Source organism: Vitis riparia, chromosome 2 (assembly GCF_004353265.1).
Source record: "Vitis riparia cultivar Riparia Gloire de Montpellier isolate 1030 chromosome 2, EGFV_Vit.rip_1.0, whole genome shotgun sequence".
Classification (NCBI taxonomy): domain Eukaryota; kingdom Viridiplantae; phylum Streptophyta; class Magnoliopsida; order Vitales; family Vitaceae; genus Vitis; species Vitis riparia.
The window spans coordinates 1,584,159-1,604,144 of record NC_048432.1 but is presented as its reverse complement, the minus strand read 5'-3'; the positions used below and the strand labels follow the sequence as shown (position 1 = coordinate 1,604,144).

Here is a 19,986-nt window from a genome sequence, read left to right as displayed (position 1 = left end):
TGATCTCAACTTCATCAGAAATTGATCTCTCTGACTCTCAGCATGAACATCCTGAAGTGCACTTAGTGCTGCTTGAGGAATCTTGGCATGAACAATGCTCGAATACTTACTCCATAAATTCAAAAATCCACCCTAAAATTGGTCAATGGACAGATTTCCTTGGCTGTAGTTAGTGATCTCCAATTCCAACTGGAACCTTCGAGCATTGTTGTCTTGATTGTAGATACGCCTCAAATACTCCCACATCTCTTTAGCAATGGTGAAGCAACGAAGGTTATTCACCATGTGAGGCTCAATAGATCCCAACAGCCAAGAACCAATTCTTGCGTCCTTGAAATGCTGACATAAGGACTGACGTCTCATGTAACCAATCAGAATGGTGTCAAAAGGTAATTACATCACATGTTAACATAAAAGAATGGAGATGGAATGCAAAGGAGTTTGACATGAAAAACACACTCCACATGTTCAATTTAATGTGTAGTGATCCTTAACAGTGTAACATATGAAAAGAAACACTAAGAAAGCCAATCTACTAAAAGAAACAAGGCATGAGCTTTCTCAGCCAGATGCAGCTATTATCAATCTTACAAACACAATTTCTAGGTGTTTAAGCATTGTTTCAATGATGCAACTGTCATTTATTCCTTATTGAAACAGTTGTACCTTTATCATTTTGAAGACAGGAAAATAATTGCTATCATACTATTGGGACAATGACAAACCTCTTCCCCAAAAGACCAGGGTTCATGGTCAATTGTGTCAGTTTCAGAATGCCCACGACAAAAAGGGAACATAGCACCCACACCCATCCATCTTCCAAACAGCCTGGGTGTCGCATTTCCGCCAAATCCACCAATGTCTGGTCCTGATAATGGTTGACCACTGAGCCCCTGGACACACACTAAAAAGCATAATTAGAACAATGATTTGTATTATAGAAACTTAAGGTGGGATGATATGTAACTTTCTCCTCTGGGGTTTGAGTGTATGTGTGTGTTTAAGGTAGGGAGGATGTTAAATCACACTGTCTAGGGGAAACATGTCAAACTTCAAATTAAACACAATTTCTTTCGTTTGTTCGAAATCAAATGTTCGTAACTTTGGATTTTAAGGAAGAATCCAGGAGAACATCAATTTTTGGTGTTTTCTTCTTTGGCGTCCAAGTTGGTTGACCATACCAAAATTCTTATCATCACTGATTTTTCCTGATGAATTACATTATTTTATTCATGTTATCTTGGCTGTTTCCTTGCTAGACAAATTGGGGAACAAATAATATAATGTCACTCAGTGCAAAGGACGTATTAAACTACACCATGTTACTAAGAGGATAACTAGGCCCTGCTACTGATTCTTTGTGCAAGAGGTAAGGAAACATAGTTCTCCTCTACTCAGTGCAGCTGAAATTAAAAGAGGTAGTTCTTCTCTACTCAATGCAGCTGAAATTTGAGGAGCTTCCCTTTGTTTGAAGAGCTAATGCAGCTGAGGGGATATAGAATATCATTGTTCAAGTGGATATCCAGATCCTCAAAGCATCATGCTAGTCAGTGTAACTGGGATTAGAATGTGGTCAGACATGTATTGATGTTAGCAAAGAGAAAGAACTCATGAAACTATGGAGTCATGGACTGTGGATTCAGATCAGGTGCAACTTCCACATATCGGTATTTCTATACCTCCATTTCTCTAGTAGTGGATTGCTTTCAGATGGAAGTCCTGTAGTTTTTACCCTTCGGGTCTTTCCATATAAAAAGTTTTGCATTCCTCCTGTTTATTTTTCTACCTTATTCTTTTATTTAATTGTCACTGCATATCCAGATCTTGGGACTCATCTTGACTCGGCAAACAAATTTTTTTTTTTTTTTGATAGGAAACAACAATTATATATATTGATAGAAAAAGAATTACAAAAGAAAGATGAGGAATCCTCCCTCCAAAGATAAAACTAAACAACACAATAAAAGAACAAGAAACTACACTATGAAAACTATGAGCAAGCTCTCTTGGCTAGACCATCCCGTCGGAACTACAAACTGCTAGTCAATCTAGTTGTAACACGTTAAGGGGAATGTCCTTAAAAACCATGGAACAAAAATCCCAACGAAAAGCAAGGAAATGAATGGAATCCCAAAGATTCTCTAAATTCCTAGCTATGTCATCAAATATCCTAGCATTTCTTTCCCGCCACACAACTCAAATTAAAGCAATGCACACATTTTGCCACAGAAATATCCCTCTCTTGGAAGTGCTAAAACCTTTATAATTGATGGACATCATGTCTGAAATGCTTCTCGGAGGAACCCAATCCATCTTGGCTAGCTTAAATAATCTGTGCCACAACCCCATCGTCAAAGAACAATGTAGGAAAAGATGATCTGTTGTTTCTCCTTACTTCATGCACAACTTACAAATGTCAAAACTAAGAGCTTTGTAGGGTCTTCTCAATTGTAGTAAGTCATTAGTATTTACCTTCTTGTGTGCCACTAACCAAATAAAGGACTTGACTTTGAAAGGGACTTGAGAATTCCATACAAACTTGTAGGGAAAAGAGGAGATAACTCAAGTATTTGGGACAAGGCTATTAAGAAAGACTTGACTGTAAACAATCCTGAAGAAGATAAAGACCAGGATCTCACATCCGAAGCCGAAGTGGATAAATGCATACAATCAAGAGATCATATGAGACATTCTAGATCTTCTATCTCTGAATCGGAAAGGTTACGACGGAAATTAAAGTTCCAAGAGAAAGGGCGAGCAGAACCGAGAATTGAAGAAATAAAGATATTTTTATCCGTGACTACTCTAAATAGTCTTGGATGTTGTGATCTCAAAGGTTGGTCCCCCCACCACAAATCTTCCCAAAAGCGAATTCTTTCCCCATCTCCTACCACAAACCGAGTACACTTTGAAAAATCCTGAAAGACTTGTGCAATAGTCTTCCAAGGACAACGATGTGACCATCTGACTAAAGTGTTGGCATAACCATTTGAATGTGTCTCATAAATGCTTAGAATGACCTGATGCCATAGAATTGTACTCTTCCTAGGATACCTCCACAACCACTTACCTAAAAGAGCGAGATTCCTTAAAGAAATCTTCCCAAACCCCAATCCCCCTTTTGCCCTCGGCTTACACACTACGTCCCAACTAACAAGATGATCTCTTTTACTTTTCCCAACTCCTAACCAAAGGAAATCCCTTTGCAATCTCTCAATTTTTGCAGCCACTAAAGTGGACTCAGCAAACAAATTTCGGTGTGTTAATTCAATCATTAATTCGGAATTCATTGACAGGTTAAGCTTTAATTCAGACCTACTTACCCTCTCACTCTAAGTCTTTCCGAAACTACCATGGGTATTCTCAAAGACAACTGATTATTAACCATCTGAAGGAACTCCCTTAACTACAAAATTGCAGAACTCAGGATTCTTCTAAGTTCTTTACTTGATTTTTCACTCAATTAAACATTAATATTCATATTTAAATATTGAAATTCTGTCCTTCATGCCATTTACAACAGTTTTGTGGTCATTAAAAAAAAAAAAAAACTGAGGATCTCATGTAATGTTTTTGAAAGAACACATTCTAACCTCACACATAATATTTTATATGCAACATAAAGTTCGCAGCTTGGCGTGACAAGAGAAGTATGCAAAAGGCATAAGTCAAAAACATGTTAAAAAGCATAAAACAAGTTAAATCTTCAACTTTGCATCAGGCAAACAGCACAAGATTCTCACATCACTTACCAATTGAAGCACCATAGGGATACTCATATGGAGGTGATCCCAGTTTGAAAGGTTATCTCCTGTCCATGTTGCTGCATATCTTTGGCTACCTATAAACCCAGCTCTGGTGAGAACAAAAGGACGCTTATTTTCATTAGCTAATTTCATTCCTTCATATGTTGATCTTGCCATCAGCATGCCATAGACCTAATTGGGCAACAAATATAAATAATTGAAGTCCAAAGTAGATTATTGTAGCATCATCCACTCCCAAAACTAAAGCAGTGACAAATATGACTTTCATAAACCAGTATGTCATTTAAATTGCTACGACCCAGTGTATCAAAGACATCAACCCTATTTCAAACTTGCATATGATATATGCCTATAATTAATAATAAAGCATGTACTACAGAAAGCACAAGACTGGGTTTGAAGATTAATACATTGTGATAGTGTGAGTGATTCTGACAACCTCCAAGCTCAGCATCTCCTCTATGAACATTGTCCTCAGGCATTGACTTTGTTACAGCCTGAAAAGCAAAAACATTGAGACCAAAGAGCAATGAAAGGAAATGCAAGAAATTGAGAAAGGAATTTGAAAAATCACCTTAAAAACAGTTGGTTCATTCATATCATTCCATATACCATCAACACCATTAGAAATAAAATCTTTGACTAAACAGGCCCACCATGAACGAGCTTTTGACTGAGTAAAGTCAGGGAAAACACAAGGACCGGGCCATACTTCCCCTAAAATTCGATGGGTAAATCTCAGTAAATCCAGAAAACCAATAATAACCAAGAATACAAATCTGTAAGGAAAATATACCAACAAAAGGTGTTCCATCTGCTTTATGTATCCAGACATCATTTGCAGAACCACTATCATAAACAAAGTAACCATCTTCTTGTTTGATCCCTGGGTCAAGCATCCAGATCGCTTTGAAACCATTAAGATGAAGATCCTTGACCAAAGATTTTGGATCCGAGAAACGCTCCTGGGGGAAATTAATGTAGCTTATTATCCAAGACATGAGTGGGACAAAGAAGTTATAGATTTCATGGAATGGGTAAGCCGTTTCCAAGTGAAAATGTTGTTTTCAAGTAAACCATGTTTACGTGTGACATGAGATGCTAATCAGCAATAAGCAGATCTTGTAATGAATGCATTCCTGATTATGTAAAGGCCTCTATGTGGGTAACAAATAGATAATTTATATCCCCCATGCACATGAAATACAATTGTAGATGAATACACAAAGGCTTCTTTTTCTGGCTGAGACTTTCTTTCCTAATTAGTCAAAGGGACGGGGAACATTCATGGAGTCCATGCCTTCATACCACCACAAGACTGGTATTTCTTGGCATATCCACTTCCAAACATAAGGAAGGGATAGGGGAAGGGCCTACCACATCAAAAATCTTTGCCACCTATTTCATTAAATGTTCTAGTGCAGGGTCTAGCCTTATTTTACTGACCTTTGCATAGCAATAAAGAAAATGGATCTGCTTTGATAAAGCAGTAAGTCCCGTCAGCCACAACTCAGTGCAGGTCATGTGACCTACAGCTTGACCATGTTCCCTCAACAGCACCTAATCTATGTTGATTTTGGCAGAGCATGCTCCACCACAGTGAACACATGCAGTTCTGATGTACCCAGAGGCAAATCCATTCACAAGTGTATGACCAACACCATTCAAGGTGGGTGGTCCACTAAAATTGACTGGTTAGAGTCAAATTGCTGAACAAGTCAGAGTAGCATTAGCATCCAAATGTGGCTGCTATATATGACCACTGACTGAAAGCTGTATATGATTGCATAAGAAAGTCGTAGGCATAATATACAGCATCAAAGCTGGTTTGCTTAAACTGATGATTGATTATCAGTGTCAAATTGCTAAACAAGCCATCCAAAGGTTGAAAGCTGATGTCTATGTAAGACTAAGTGTGGAATTCCGGGTTTATGGATGATTGTAGGATGAAATTAGAAGATATTACAAGCTGTAATTAGAGATTTGCTAGCTGTAAATAGCTGTAGATTATTTTCTATAGATAGAAGATAGTTTCCTCTCTTGTGGGATCTAACAGAGTTTTTTTTAAGGAATTACCAGGCTGTTGGTAATCTCCTATTTCCCTATAAATGTATATTTCTGCAGAGTAAATAAGATGAAAAGAAAATTCTCACAATTTTCTTCATGGTATCAGAGTAATTCCACCTGGACCTATCACTTCTTTCTCGGTTTTAATCCAGAACCAATTTTCTGGGTGCAAACCAATCTTCTTCTTCGTCCCAACTCGTTGCTTCTTTAAGTTTTTGTTTTTGAGTCTAGTCTCTCATAGGTATCACTTTTCCCTATGGCCTCAGAAACCAACAGCAGCGTTACGGGAACCATGTTTGGCCAGGAACTCGTGAGCAATGGTGGTGCAGAAGGTTCATCATTCCTCATCACTCGGCACAAGTTAACTGGCCACAATTACCATCAATGGGTGAAGACAGTTCTGATGTTTATCACAGGCAGAGGTAAGGATGAATACCTTTTCAGCACTACTGAACCACCTAAGAAGGATGATAAAAGATTCAAGGTTTGGAACACCGAAAACAATCCGGTTATGTCTTGGCTGATCAATGTAATGGACACAGAAATAGGTCAAAATTTTCTGTTTTATGATACTACACATGAAATCTGGATGGCAGCAAAGGAAACATACTCTGACAGTGACAATACTGCTGATCTATTTGACATCAAGGGAGCCCTACATGATCTAAGGCAAGGTGAGATGACTGTGACTCACTACTATAACACTCTTAGTCGTTTTTGGCAACAATTGGATGTGTTTGAGACCATGGATTGGGAGTGCCCAGGAGATGCTAGTCGATACAAAAGGATTATTGAAAAAGAAAGGGTCTTTAAGTCCCTATTAGGATTAGACAAATCCCTAGATGAAGTAAGAGGGAGAATCCTTGGAACCAAGCTTCTCCCTACTATTCAAGAGGCTTTCTCAGAGGTTAGAAGAGAAGAAAGCAGGAAGAAGTTGATGATGGGAACAAGGCCATTCTCCAATGTTCAGGAAGGATCAGCACTCATCTCCCAAGGCTCCACAAACATTCAAGAAGGAACTGCCCTTGTTTCCTGAGGATCTACCTATGATGCAAGGCAGAAGAAAGGAAGACCATGGTGTGATCATTGCCGCAAACCAGGTCACACCAAAGAAACATGTTGGAAAATACACGGGAAGCCCGCTGACTGGAAGTCAAACAAGGAGAAGGAGGCACGAGCATTTGTGGCAAATCCTGAAGGGAAAGAAAGAAGTACCAATGATTCTGCTCTCTTTAGCAAAGAACAAGTGGAGTGGCTGCAAAAGATGTTTAGCCAAGGATCATCCACTAACCCCGTTATCTCAACCGGATCCGCTGCTCAGAGAGGTAACTTCCTAACTGCTTTACACACAAAAACTGAAGATTCATCAGGTTGGATCATCGATTCGGGTGCCTCCGACCACATGACAGGTGATATATCAGTACTCCATGATTGTAGCCCCTGCCATGAGAATTACAAAGTAAGAATTGTTGATGGCTCTCTTTCCACCATGACTGGTATTGGAAGAGTGATTATTTCCGAGACCCTAACTCTTAATCAAGTTCTTTTGGTTCCCAAGCTCTCATGCAATTTACTGTCAATCAGCAAGCTTACCCGAGACCTAAATTGTGTGGCTAAATTCTCTTCCTCTCATTGTTTGTTTCAGGATTTGGCTTCGGGGATGATGATTGGCAATGCTAAGGAAAGCAAAGGACTCCACTGGTTTAGGGCAGCTGGAAAACAAGACTCTCAAGCACATCATGTATCTTTCTCTACTCTTAATCCTAGGTTAAACCTGTCTTTAGATTCAAATAAAGAAAGTACCATCATGTTATTGCATTATCGCCTAGGACACCCAAATTTTATGTACTTATCAAAGATGTTTCCAGCACTATTTAAAAACAAAAATCCCAAACTTTTCCAATATGAGATTTGCCAATTTTCTAAGCATTGTCGTAACTCTTATCCATCCCAAAATTACAAACCATCAAAACCTTTTTCCATTATTCATAGCGACATTTGGGGACCCTCACGTGTTCACAATATCTCTGGGGCTAGATGGTTTGTTAGCTTTGTTGATGACCATACTCGAGTTACATGGGTATTTCTCATGAAGGAAAAATCAGAGGTAGGTTCTATCTTCAAATTCTTTCATTCCATGATTCAAACACAATTTCAAGCTAAGATCCAAGTGTTTAGAACAGACAATGCCAGGGAATACTTTAATGTTATACTCGGAAATTATCTTCTAGAAAATGGGATTATTCACCAAAGTTCCTGCATTGATACCCCACAACAGAATGGGATAGCCGAGAGAAAAAATCGACACCTTCTAGAGGTAGCCCAATCTATTAGGTTTACCACTCATGTCCCAAAACAATTTTGGGGAGAGGCTGTTTTAAATGCTACATACCTAATAAATAGGATGCCTTCTAGAGTCTTGAAATTTGATACTCCGTGCCAAACCCTTTCCAAAAACTTTCCTCTAAATTGGATTATAACTGATATACCTCTCAAGGTATTTGGATGTTCTGCATATGTTCATCTCTCTCCGCATCAGCGAAGTAAACATGATCCTAAGTCTGTCAAGTGTATCTTTATCAGTTATTCCTCTTATCAAAAGGGGTATAAGTGCTATTGTCCTTCCACTCGGAAAACCTATAGCACTATGGATGTGACCTTTCTTGAGAATGTACCTTTTTACACCAAAACTCATATTCAGGGGGAGAATCCAGTCAATTAGCAAGCTATATATCAGTTTTGGGATGTGCCCGTGCCTGACTTTGGGGTGCCAGAACCTAATTTTTCCAGTGAACCATCTATGGCACCGGATGGACCACCATAAGAGTCACGTCAAATTCAAGGAGACAAGGAGTCCATTGGCAAAGAACTTCAAGTTTACTCAAGGCGTCAGAAGAACCCTAAACCGGTGGCCCTACATCCTAAGCTTCCTCCTGTGCCTTATCAAACTGATGACCCGAAATCAAATCCCACCGGAGTCATTCAAGGTAATATTGATTCTCCTGTTATTACTGATGACATTGACTCTATGGATGATCTCAATAGGCCCGTGGCCCATAGAAAGGGAGTAAGATCTTGTACTCAGCATCCCATCTCAAAATTTGTGTCCTATGAGAAGCTATCTCCTAATCTTCGAGCTCTCATCACAAATCTGGTGAGTATTGCTCCCCCAAACTGCATACAAGAGGCCTTACAGCATCCTGAGTGGAGAAAGGCAGTGAATGAAGAAATACAAGCACTACAGAAGAATGACACTTGGAAGATTACGAAATTACGACAAGGAAAACGCCCCGTGGGTTGTAAGTGGGTCTTCAATGTCTAATACAGGGCAGATGGGAGGATAGACCGGTACAAGACAAGGTTGGTGGCCAAAGGATTTACACAAACCTATGGGATTGATTTTCAAGAAACTTTTGCACCAGTTGCAAAGTTAAATACAATCTGAGTCTTGCTATCCTTGGCAACCAACCTTGATTGGAATTTGCATCAACTAGACGTAAAAAACGCATTTCTCAATGGCGATCTTGAAGAAGAAGTTTACATGGAGATTCCTCCAGGCCTAAAACTCTCCAGTAGCAACGACCTAGTCTGCAAACTTCAGAAGTCACTCTATGGGCTTAAGCAATCCCCAAGAGCTTGGTTCGAGAGGTTTACTAAGGTGATTAAAGGAGAGGAATTTTCACAAGGGCAATCTAATCACACTCTTTTCATTAAGAGATCACTTGGTGGTAAGATTACAGTTTATAGTCTATGTTGATGATATAATTGTTACCAGGAATGACGAAGAGGAAATTTCCCAACTTAAAACAATTCTAAGTAAAGAATTTGAGATTAAAGATCTAGGACTTTGAGGTATTTTCTTGGCATGGAGGTAGCAAGGTCAAGCAAGGGTATCTTTGTATCACAACGAAAGTATACTCTTGACTTGTTAAAGGAAACAAGAATGCTTGGATGCAAACCCTCTAATACTCCTATGGATCCATTCAACAAGATAGGCTCAAAAGAAGATATGGCTGCTGTCGACAAGGGAAGATATCAAAGACTAGTTGGAAGGTTAGTCTACTTATCACACACAAGACCTGACATCAGCTTTGCAGTGAGTATGGTTAGTTAATTTATGAACAATCCCACCGAAGAACATCAAGAAGCCATATATAGGATACTACGCTACTTAAAAATGACTCCAGGTAAAGGATTATTCTTCAAAAGAGTGGCAAGCCGTGACGTGGAGATCTTCTCAGATGCAGACTGGGCTGGTTCCTTAACAGATAGAAGGTCTACTTCAGGTTATTGTACCTATGTATGAGGCAATCTAGTTGCTTAGAGGAGTAAGAAGCAATCGGTTGTGGCACGCAGCAGTGCAGAAGCGGAAGTTCGTGCCATGGCCCATGGAATTTGTGAAGGGATATGGTTAAAAAGGCTGCTTGAAGAACTCCAGCTCGCTCCTCACGGACCTATGAAGTTGATGTGTGACAATCAAGCAGCAATCAACATCGCAAAAAATCCAATCCATCACGATCGAACCAAACATGTTGAGATTGATCGTCACTTCATCAAAGAGAAGATAGAGCAAAAGATCATAGAAGTGGACTACATCCCTACACGGCAACAGATTGCAGATATAATGACAAAGGCTGTTCCTAGAACCCAATTTGGCATACTTCTCTCCAAGCTGGGAATGATTAACACTCATTGCCCAACTTGAGGGGGAGTGTGGGATTCCGAGTTAATGGATGATTGTAGGATGAAATTAGAAGATATTATAGGCTATAATTAGAGATTTGCTAGTTGTAAATAGCTGTAGATTATTTTCTATAGATAGAAGATAGTTTCCTCTCTTGTGGGATCTGATAGAGTTTTTTTTAAGGAATTACAAGGCTGTTGGTAATCTCCTATTTCCCTATAAATGTATATTTCTGCAGAGTAAATAAGATGAAAAGAAAATTCTCACATTTTCTTCACTAAGATATTGTCTGATGTACGCAAGCTTAATTGTACCTTACAGGCAGGATCATCCAGATTTATCAGAGGAAAATAATCCAAAAGATACTGAAATGCAAGTATAACTGTTTGCTACCAGCTGTCTAATACACAAGCACACTGACACACATTTTTCAGGAGGGAAAAAAAAAAAGACCTTGGACAAAAATAGAGAAAGACTCGCATGAAAGTTTTCATCCTGTATTAAATCCTGAATAGCATCTCTAACATTATTTGCAAATGATAATTTAAAAACTCAGACTCTAGCCTACACAGTCAGAACAATGATGAAATTTCTGTTATTTCCCTTGAGCATTTTGTTGAATTAATCCTCAGTGTGTACATTGGTGGAAATCAAAATATATAAGAAATGAGTAAACTGATAGCTCAAACTACTAGAGTGCATGATGTACATTGTAGCCCCAAATCCTATAATAAGCTTAAACTTTTAAAAAAATCGGTTGTCTAACATGGCATTAGAGTTTTGTTCGGTGGGAGGTTGTGTGTTCGAATATCACTATTACATATTTCTTTCCCTATTTATCAAGTTCACGTGTAAGCCAAAAAGGAGGCTACATGTGAGGGAGGGTGTTGGAGTGCATGATATACATTTTGGGTTCAAATTTTACAAGCTTAAACTTTTAGGAAAATTGATTGTCTAACACAGACCACATGGAGAACTCAAGCTCTTGCTAGACATATATTTCTTATCTTGTTAGGTGATCTAGGCACCAGATGTCTTTATTTGGAAACCAACCCTCCCTTACTTGTAAGTCTTTGCATGTTCTTACAGGTCTTTTGCTGTTCTTACAGGTTTTGTAGATTGCTTTATAGTCCTCGCTTTTCCTGTTGTTGCTGTTATAAAGGATATAGATTCTTGCATATTTTCTATCTTCACATCATAAATACACTTTCCTTTCTTGTGAAAAAATGATAAACAAATGACAATGAAAATAATAGTAATTGAAATGTGGTCCAAATGACTATGAACTCACCATGAAACTATAGTTCATAAATATCTTATAGGGGATATATAGCTTGCCTGATCAAAAGTGAAACAGCAAAAACCATCCATCTAATCAATATCCATCCATATGACATCACAAGGTATTCCCTTCTCGCGGAATGTTCGGGCAACCTGTAAGTATAAGTGGGTAAATGAAGCAGAAAATTTGAGGGAATGAAGTTCAAAGTTTAAAAGGTTCTACAAAGTATTAGCAGTGTGTAAAAGAAGCTCTAAGAATTACAAAATCTAGGATTCTACTTTTCCTCAGAAAAGAACAAGATATCAAACCACAAATGTCATCTCAAAAAAATACCATATTTAATACATTCTGGAGCTTATTTATGTATACGTTACCAAAACAAAACAGAGGACATAATATTTGAATGCAACAGCTATTGAAGCAGAACTCTTAGCTTTGAGGGCTTCAGAGATATCACTACTGGACATACCACATTCTTACCTTCTTCAAGAACATGGTTTTACTTCTAATGAGACATTGATCCACAAAAGGGTGATGAGTTCTAGCAGCATTTCAGACACCACTGTTGGGTGTCCCACATTCTTGACCTCTTTAAGAACATATGCTTTTTACCTTTTCTTGGAAGCTTAGATCTGCTAACCAGTAAGCTAACAGGCTTGCCAAGAGGGAAGATTCTCTTGCCACATTTGGAAAAACATCCCACTCTCCTTTCTATTGAGGGTTGTTTGGCTGAGTCTAAAGATGTTGTCGTATTGATTATCATGTTTACTAGTTTTCTTTACTTCTACCATCTATGATTACAGGATCTCTCATCCCTGTGATTTCTTTCTCTTTGAAAAATAATACTTTTAGTTTCCTATGAAATGAAAGATTGAGATAGGTTCATAGCACTAACCTCGAGTACTCTCACAGCAGAATCATAGCTCCATCGGCATTGCTGATAGCCTAAGGACCACTTTGGGGGCATAAATATAGTTCCTAGAGAGAAAGCATCAGGCATGCAACATAAATTGCTATGAGCAAATTTTTAAATAGAAGGATGCAAGTGTTAAGCACAAACTACGAGACTTTTAAATAAGATGTTTCCTATTTAACAAAAGAAGTATCTTCCTTGGAATTCATGATGATGCCTTATGAAGAGTTAGATGCAGCACCAAGATCTCAAAACAAACTTCAACTGTTCTTTTAATTGGATAAATGTCACAAGAACAAATGAGATCAAATGTCATTCTCCTTGAAATAAACGAAAGCATAGAGTACTTCTTGCTTTTGGAAATTTGAAATAATTGATGATTTTTCCGATACATTAACAGCCTACTTAAAGGCTCCATAAAAAAGAGAACTTTATCAACAGGAAATATATCCTCCCCCAGTCTCTTTATTAAAGAGCTTGCAAGAAGATCTAGTGGCTGTCATTTCAAACCCATAAATTGCAAATTACCGTTTCTTATATTAAGGGGAAAAAAAAAGGAGAGAGAGAGAGACCTTCCTACATTATGGTTCTGAGAACATGAGTCCTAAAAGATGAATTATTATGATTTATGGAGCTTCAGCACAAGGGGAAACATTAGACAGTGAATCCACTAGTTTTCCAAGGTTTTTGGGTATAAATAGAGAGAGAGAGAGAGAGTAAGAGGGCTAGCAGTTTCTCCCTTGCCTCTTATATTTCTAAAAAAAAAAAAGATATCATAAAAGGCCAAAGACAACCTTATATTGTCTAGAGGATAAAAACAATAAAACACGAAACTTACTACACACCCATTCAAATTAGTCCATCTATGTCTCAAAGACCCAGCTTGCAAAGCTAGCACTTCGCACCCCTCCCCCCCCCACCCCTCCTTTTCTTTTTGACAGGCAAATAGAGAATATATATTAAAGATGCCTAAGCAAAAGGCACAGAAACTTACACACAGTGTATACATTTGACATTCGCCAAGGCCACACTTAAAAGGAGAGAAACATAAAAAACAACCTCCCCCTCCTTACTTTAAGCTAAGCCAATTCACAGAGTCAATCATTAACATGGTCACCTAGCTCTTCATATTCCCTTATACCAACTAACCACAGTGTAGGCTACCTAAAAAGTCCAACAACATACAGTGCTTTGGTCCTAACGGGGCTCTAGACCACTCCACTTGGTATCTTATGAAGTTCTTCAATTTTTGATCGGAGAGCTCTTTCTTGTCAAAAGCCCGACTAATACATGCACCAGAACAAGCAAAGGGGAGCCATACAGCAAACCTTCTGCCTTCTCTTATCCAAGCCCTGAAACTTCCATCCTAACAAGGATCTCCAACTGTGTATGGAAGCACCCACTAAAAAAAAACAAAAAAATAGCTAGTAACATGCCCCACAATTTTCTGGATCTGGCACAATGAATCAAGATGTGGTTTTCCAACTCTTGATTGACTTTGCATAGACTAATCTATTCGCCATAGACAAGCCTCTCCTCCGGATGAAGCCTATCATTAGGAACTTCCCTCACACCAACTCCCAAACAAAAAGAAAAAAAAAATGCAAGATCTCATAGGGGCACAAAGCATTAATCGACTTCAACATATTCAGTTCTGCTATGCTAAACTGAGTCATTCTAAATCATGATTGCAACTTTATTTTAGCAATATAGCCCATTGTCTCTTCAGTCAATAAGCCCATTTTCCCTAACAAATCTTCAATCAGAGAAACTTACATACACAATGGACCAATTGAATCATGATGGACTTTTTATCTATGTTATCATCACAATACAAGATTGGGGGGAAATAGAGATTGGTAGAAAAACAAGCATATGAGCTCCTGTGAAGAGGAGTAAAAAATATCAATTCATGTTCTATCATTATTCATCAGCTATGCATTCAAATCTAAGAGAAATTGTAGAGAACATTTGCCAGTTGCATCTGTTATAAGAGTAAATCTCTCCAACAGTTTCCTTCAGTGTTTAAATTTATTTATGGAATGAAACAACTCAGAATATCAGTCAGGCTCATTGATAATCTTCAGAAGACTCCACTTGGGGACATTTAAATTTTCTTTTTAATTTATAAACGCTTATTTTCAAAATAATATATTTCATTTTAACCCAGTACAGGTTTCTTGTCCAATTATATCTTGAACAGATTTGATCTTGACAATGGGAGTAAAAATTTTCATGTTCATCAATTTCCTATGTCTAAGTAAATTGCTTAGCTGCCAGCCTTTCCTTGCATCTTTAAGTTCCCATATGCCCTACATTTCACTCTAAAAACTAATATATCACCAACAGTTCCTTTTCCCAGTGACAGATCAAGCAAATCCCATTTTCCAATCTAGTATTCATTGTGAGAGCTCTTAACAAATATTCCGCCTTTCCACTTACACTGGCATTGCTTTGTTTATGTTCCATCAATAGACATTGCAAACAACTAGATTATCGGCATGACATGATAGTGAAACTGATATTTTATAAGGAGGATAGAGTGATTGGTAAGAAACAAAATAAGAAATCACATTATGAATACAAGAGCCGACTCCCTTGCATAATGCAATAGTAACATCTGAATCATCTATGATAGGCATCCTAATATTAGAAGTGGAGAGAGGAATTACCTGGCCCCAAAGGAACCTCTTGGAAAAGGTTCTAAGAGCAAATAGAAGACATAGGTTTCAGAGTCCCCCTACTAGATGCCCAGTGCAGATTCTTAATTTAAGACAAATCCCAGAATCAAGCAAATGCTAGCATTGCACCTAAAAAGTCATGAGATCAGGGTCCTTGGAAGAGCATGGTGTCTGTTGACAACTTGCAGTTGATCATCATAACAATAGTTTCAACTAATGTGATAGATCGATGATCAAAATTTGGTAGCTAAACTGGTAGGCTCCTTAAAGGCATGGGCCTTGATAAATATATGAAGGTGAATCCTGCAGCTTAGGTTCTTATTTACAACCAACACTGATATTCAGCTTAAAACTAATTTTGCAAGAAAGAACATTTAATTACCTCTTCTAACAGGTATAACATCAGCCTCTCTAGTGATGAACTTAGAATGTACAAGATGAAATTGATTCATCTCAGTGTCAGGTAGCGGAAAGCTGGTTGAACAGCATGACAACACGAACCTAATTTCTTGTTATGGTGCTTGTTTATTGTTGCAAATTTGCACAGGGCCTCCACTGGGAGATTCCTCAAAACTACAACAAGGCTTAACATCATACTCAGATGCTACAAGATGTTTGATGGTATACTTCAAATATTTTGCAAAGTGCCTAAAAATTAGGTCCCCACATGGTCAAAAAGAAACATTCAGAAAGAGCATATTGCACAGGTGAGAAGAAAAATTTTAAATGCATTAGGAAATTACCAATTGCATTGGATAAAGATATCAAAACAGCATTTGGTGAAGCAAATGGACCAAATGTGATGACGGGATATGAGGATGAAGCAATAAACTTTACTGTTGATTCTTTCCGCAAATCAACCTGGATAGAAAAGAAATGAATAGGCAGAGACCCAAGTAAAAAGATCGTTTAAAACATTGAACTTCAGCATATCACATAAAATAGAAATTCACAAAACCTCACAACACCGCGTTGTATCAGCAAGGATCCCAAGTGCCTCCCCATTTGAAAGAACAGCTAGAACCCAAGGATGTGACTGGTACAAGGATGTCGTTCCAGAATCAAAACCCATTGCAGCTATGTTCCATGTAAAAACCTACATGGGATATAAGTTATCAATGCTTGTAGAACTGACACAAAGCTTCATGATGAGAAACTATACAAACTGTCTTACCCTTTTCCCTGTCCTCTCAAGCTGTCCGCTAACTTCTCCTGTTCCATAAAAGGAGGTGCCAGTGGGAAGCTAAATCAAGACCATTTTGTTAGTTAAGGTACAAGGAAACATTTGAAAAACAGATAGTAAAATATGTTGGTTTGCAGAAAATATAGAATATGTTGATGGCACTGATACTGGAAAATAATGCAAGATAGCTTACCTCAATTGTAACAATCTGTTGCCCTGAAACACATTCAAATGTAGGGGTATACATAGGAACCTTGTGATTCATGATCGGTGTATCCCTATTTTTCTGATTAGTAAATGAAAGACTGGGAAATGCTGCATCTCTATCATCTGAAGAACAATCAAACCGGAAAACTCCTTCCTCCAGGATAGGTTTAAAAAGCATATTTCCTGAAGTGAAATCTGCAGGGACCACCTTTCCTTCATATTCTGCCATTTTGAGCACTAATCTTTCACCAATCAGCCTCTTCTTAACCCTCTTTTTTTTCTGCATGTTTAAAAACTTGTGTTAGGAATTCCTCTTCAACATAGTGCCTCCTATTCAGCCATTTCTTAAAATGAAGTGAAAATTTATACTTTAGCCAAAACAAACCAATTAATTATTTGGCATCTATACAAATGATCTACCAATGGTGTTTGATTGATTACTTACAAGCTAAAAGCATGAGAGAACTTACCATGAGTTTGAACTTAACATTTGAAACAGATGCTCAAGGAAAGGGCTGTGAAGCAACATGGCACTGTGTCCCCTCTAGAGGAACTTAAACGTATAATCAGATGGTTTGATTAAAAAAATTACTCACTTCACATTGCGGCAAAGATAGCCTCTCAATAAAATAATTCATCTTGGTTCCATCAATTATAGTGAAAAACAAAATCAGGAAGAGCAATTTGTTCATGCTAATTAACAGGCTGTCCATCCTTGATATTGTAAGACTACTAAGCTATCTCTGTTCAGAAAATTTAGAACACATGAGCTGCATGAATCTAGAAGTTAGAATCTAGTGAGTTCAGCCCATTTCCTTAAAATGGGATGTGGAAAATACCAAAAGGTTACCATTTCTCATCATGTTAAAGCAGCACAACATCGTCATGAACAACTTACACTGTTATGCTGCACGAACAACATTCCGTGTGGATTTCCAAATTCATTTTCCAATATTTTAATGAGTTCAATTTTACTTCTTTCTGTTCTTTTCTTAATTTCTGTTTGGGTGGTCCTTTGTATACTTCCCGTGGACTAGGGTTGATGCCCTTTTGTCCCCTTTTGGCACTTCTTGAGCTTTGTGTGATAACCAGTGTGATAACCAGTTGGCCGCATCAGTCAGAATAGTTCCCGGAACCCTATCTTTAGTCTGCTTCTCAATCCGCACCCTCAAGAACTAGCACACCCTATTCTTGAAAGCTGAAGAGCAGCTAAACTATGCAATTTGTTGGGTAAAGCTCAACGAATGCATACCATAACTAAGCATAGAAAATTTAGATTGCTATTAGCAACTAACTCCCAAATCTATACTAACATATAAGGCGAGAGGGGAGTGGACTTGAACTCTTACTTAAATAAGTACAACACCCATAACTGCTTAAAATTGTTAACTTAAATCAACAAGATCTCCAACCTCAATTCCCACTGGACTGCTAAAAACTTGACATCTTTTTTAGAACTTCCAAGTCTAAATAGCTCGTCACTAGTACAAGTTATGCCTTTTTTTATTATTCTAAATCACATGCCATGAGATTTGGGTCAAGTCTAAAGACAGCCAAGCATTTCACATCAAAGGAATCATGCCAATTTTTCCCCATGAATTGATATGATTTTTATCCAGAACTTGAAAGGAAAAAACTATATACACTTTCAAAATTGTGGGACATCAGGTAACCCATAAAATTCGTCACAAAACTCAGAGTTCCCAAGTGTGAAACCCCTATACTTTTGAGTACAACAATGATCAAAGCAACTCTCCAACCCAAAATCAAACCAAAAATAAAAACAAAAATTAAAATAAAAAATAAAATGGACATGGGTAACAAGAAAAAATCACCTGAAGGGGCCAGATGGAGAAGATGGGTGCCGAGGATCAACACAAGTCTTCAACAATGGCTTGTTGAAACCCCCAGAAACAAACCGATATGGGTAGGTTTTCCAAAATCCCAATGCTCCCACTCCTTCACTGCTGAATGCCACTGCTCCTTTGCACAGACACTTTCACTGCACATGATTGTACTAAAAATACATATAGTATAGGGAATCATGCAACTATACACACTTTCAAAGTTGAAACATTTTAGAAAAAGTTGATTCTTCGTGAATGGTGAAAAGTATTGAAGTTTTCAAACTAGTCTTTGTATCGTCTCCCTCTTACCGCCAACCATTTCCTTTCTTTTATAAATTTGACATGACAAGAGAATGTTATTGTCTTTAAACTTAACACGCAACCAACATAATTTTTCCTTTTATGTTTTCTTTTCTCTCTTCCCTACGTGTTAATTTTAACAAATTCAATATTTCAATATAATCAATATGTTACAATATTATAATATATAAATATATAAATATGTATTATTATTATATAATTAAAATATTAATATAATATACATTTTTAACATGTTTTGCCATTAGACTCACTTTTTAGTAAAAAAAAAACTAATAATTTAAAAATTAGAACAGTCACTTATTTTATTTTTTAAAATAAAAAATTAAAATCTAAAAAAATTTACTATTTTATTTTGAGAAAACATGTATTTGAAAACTCGAATCAAAGTTCAAGAGTCAGATTACTTATAAAAAATGTACGATAATAAATTATAGTATCCCTCTAAGCCCTAAATAGATCTCTACCAACTAAACTTATTTGATCAGTTTTATGTCATTTTATAATATAATTTTAATGTTTCCATTATTATCAAGAATTAAAGAGTTCTCTAAATATTATGGATTGTAATTTATGAATTCGATAAAGAAATAAATTGAAAATTATATGAGATAAAAATTAATTTTTAAAATCATTTTGTATGTTGGGATATATTGAGTCCCATTTTGATTTCCACAAATTTATCCATGACGATTCCATTGATTAGAGTTATGAAATTAATCCACGTATACTTAAAATCATTTTTAAAACATTTTTTAAATATGCATACCGAATAAAACCGGTGGCATTTACCTTTTCAAAAATTTGATACTTTATTCTCCAAAAGATTTAAGATTAGCTTTAAATGAAAGCTGAAGGACTGTTTCAATAAAAGAGAGTTTAAAAACAATTTGGAATTAACAATACTTGATATACTTGGGATTATTAAGGGTCCCTTGAAATTATTATGATAACTATTTCCTTGTCTTTCATACCTTATATGTTTATTGAAATGATAATGCATATTTTCCTCAATGATTTTGAATCACAATATTTGC

General features: G+C 37.2%; 1 protein-coding gene across 1 annotated transcript in view; it reads right to left on the bottom strand.

The window, feature by feature from the left end:
- LOC117931859 (alpha-glucosidase 2-like) overlaps positions 1–18,894 on the bottom strand; it is a 58,928-nt gene extending 40,034 nt beyond the window's left edge. Inside the window, 12 exon segments of the mRNA XM_034852933.1 lie at positions 726–893; positions 3,753–3,938; positions 4,178–4,264; positions 4,342–4,484; positions 4,564–4,732; positions 11,857–11,952; positions 12,696–12,778; positions 16,138–16,255; positions 16,353–16,490; positions 16,569–16,637; positions 16,771–17,064; positions 18,620–18,894. Coding sequence (XP_034708824.1) covers positions 726–893; positions 3,753–3,938; positions 4,178–4,264; positions 4,342–4,484; positions 4,564–4,732; positions 11,857–11,952; positions 12,696–12,778; positions 16,138–16,255; positions 16,353–16,490; positions 16,569–16,637; positions 16,771–17,013 — 1,500 coding nt within the window. The 5' untranslated portion in view covers positions 17,014–17,064; positions 18,620–18,894.
- Between the last annotated feature and the right edge of the window lie 1,092 nt (positions 18,895–19,986).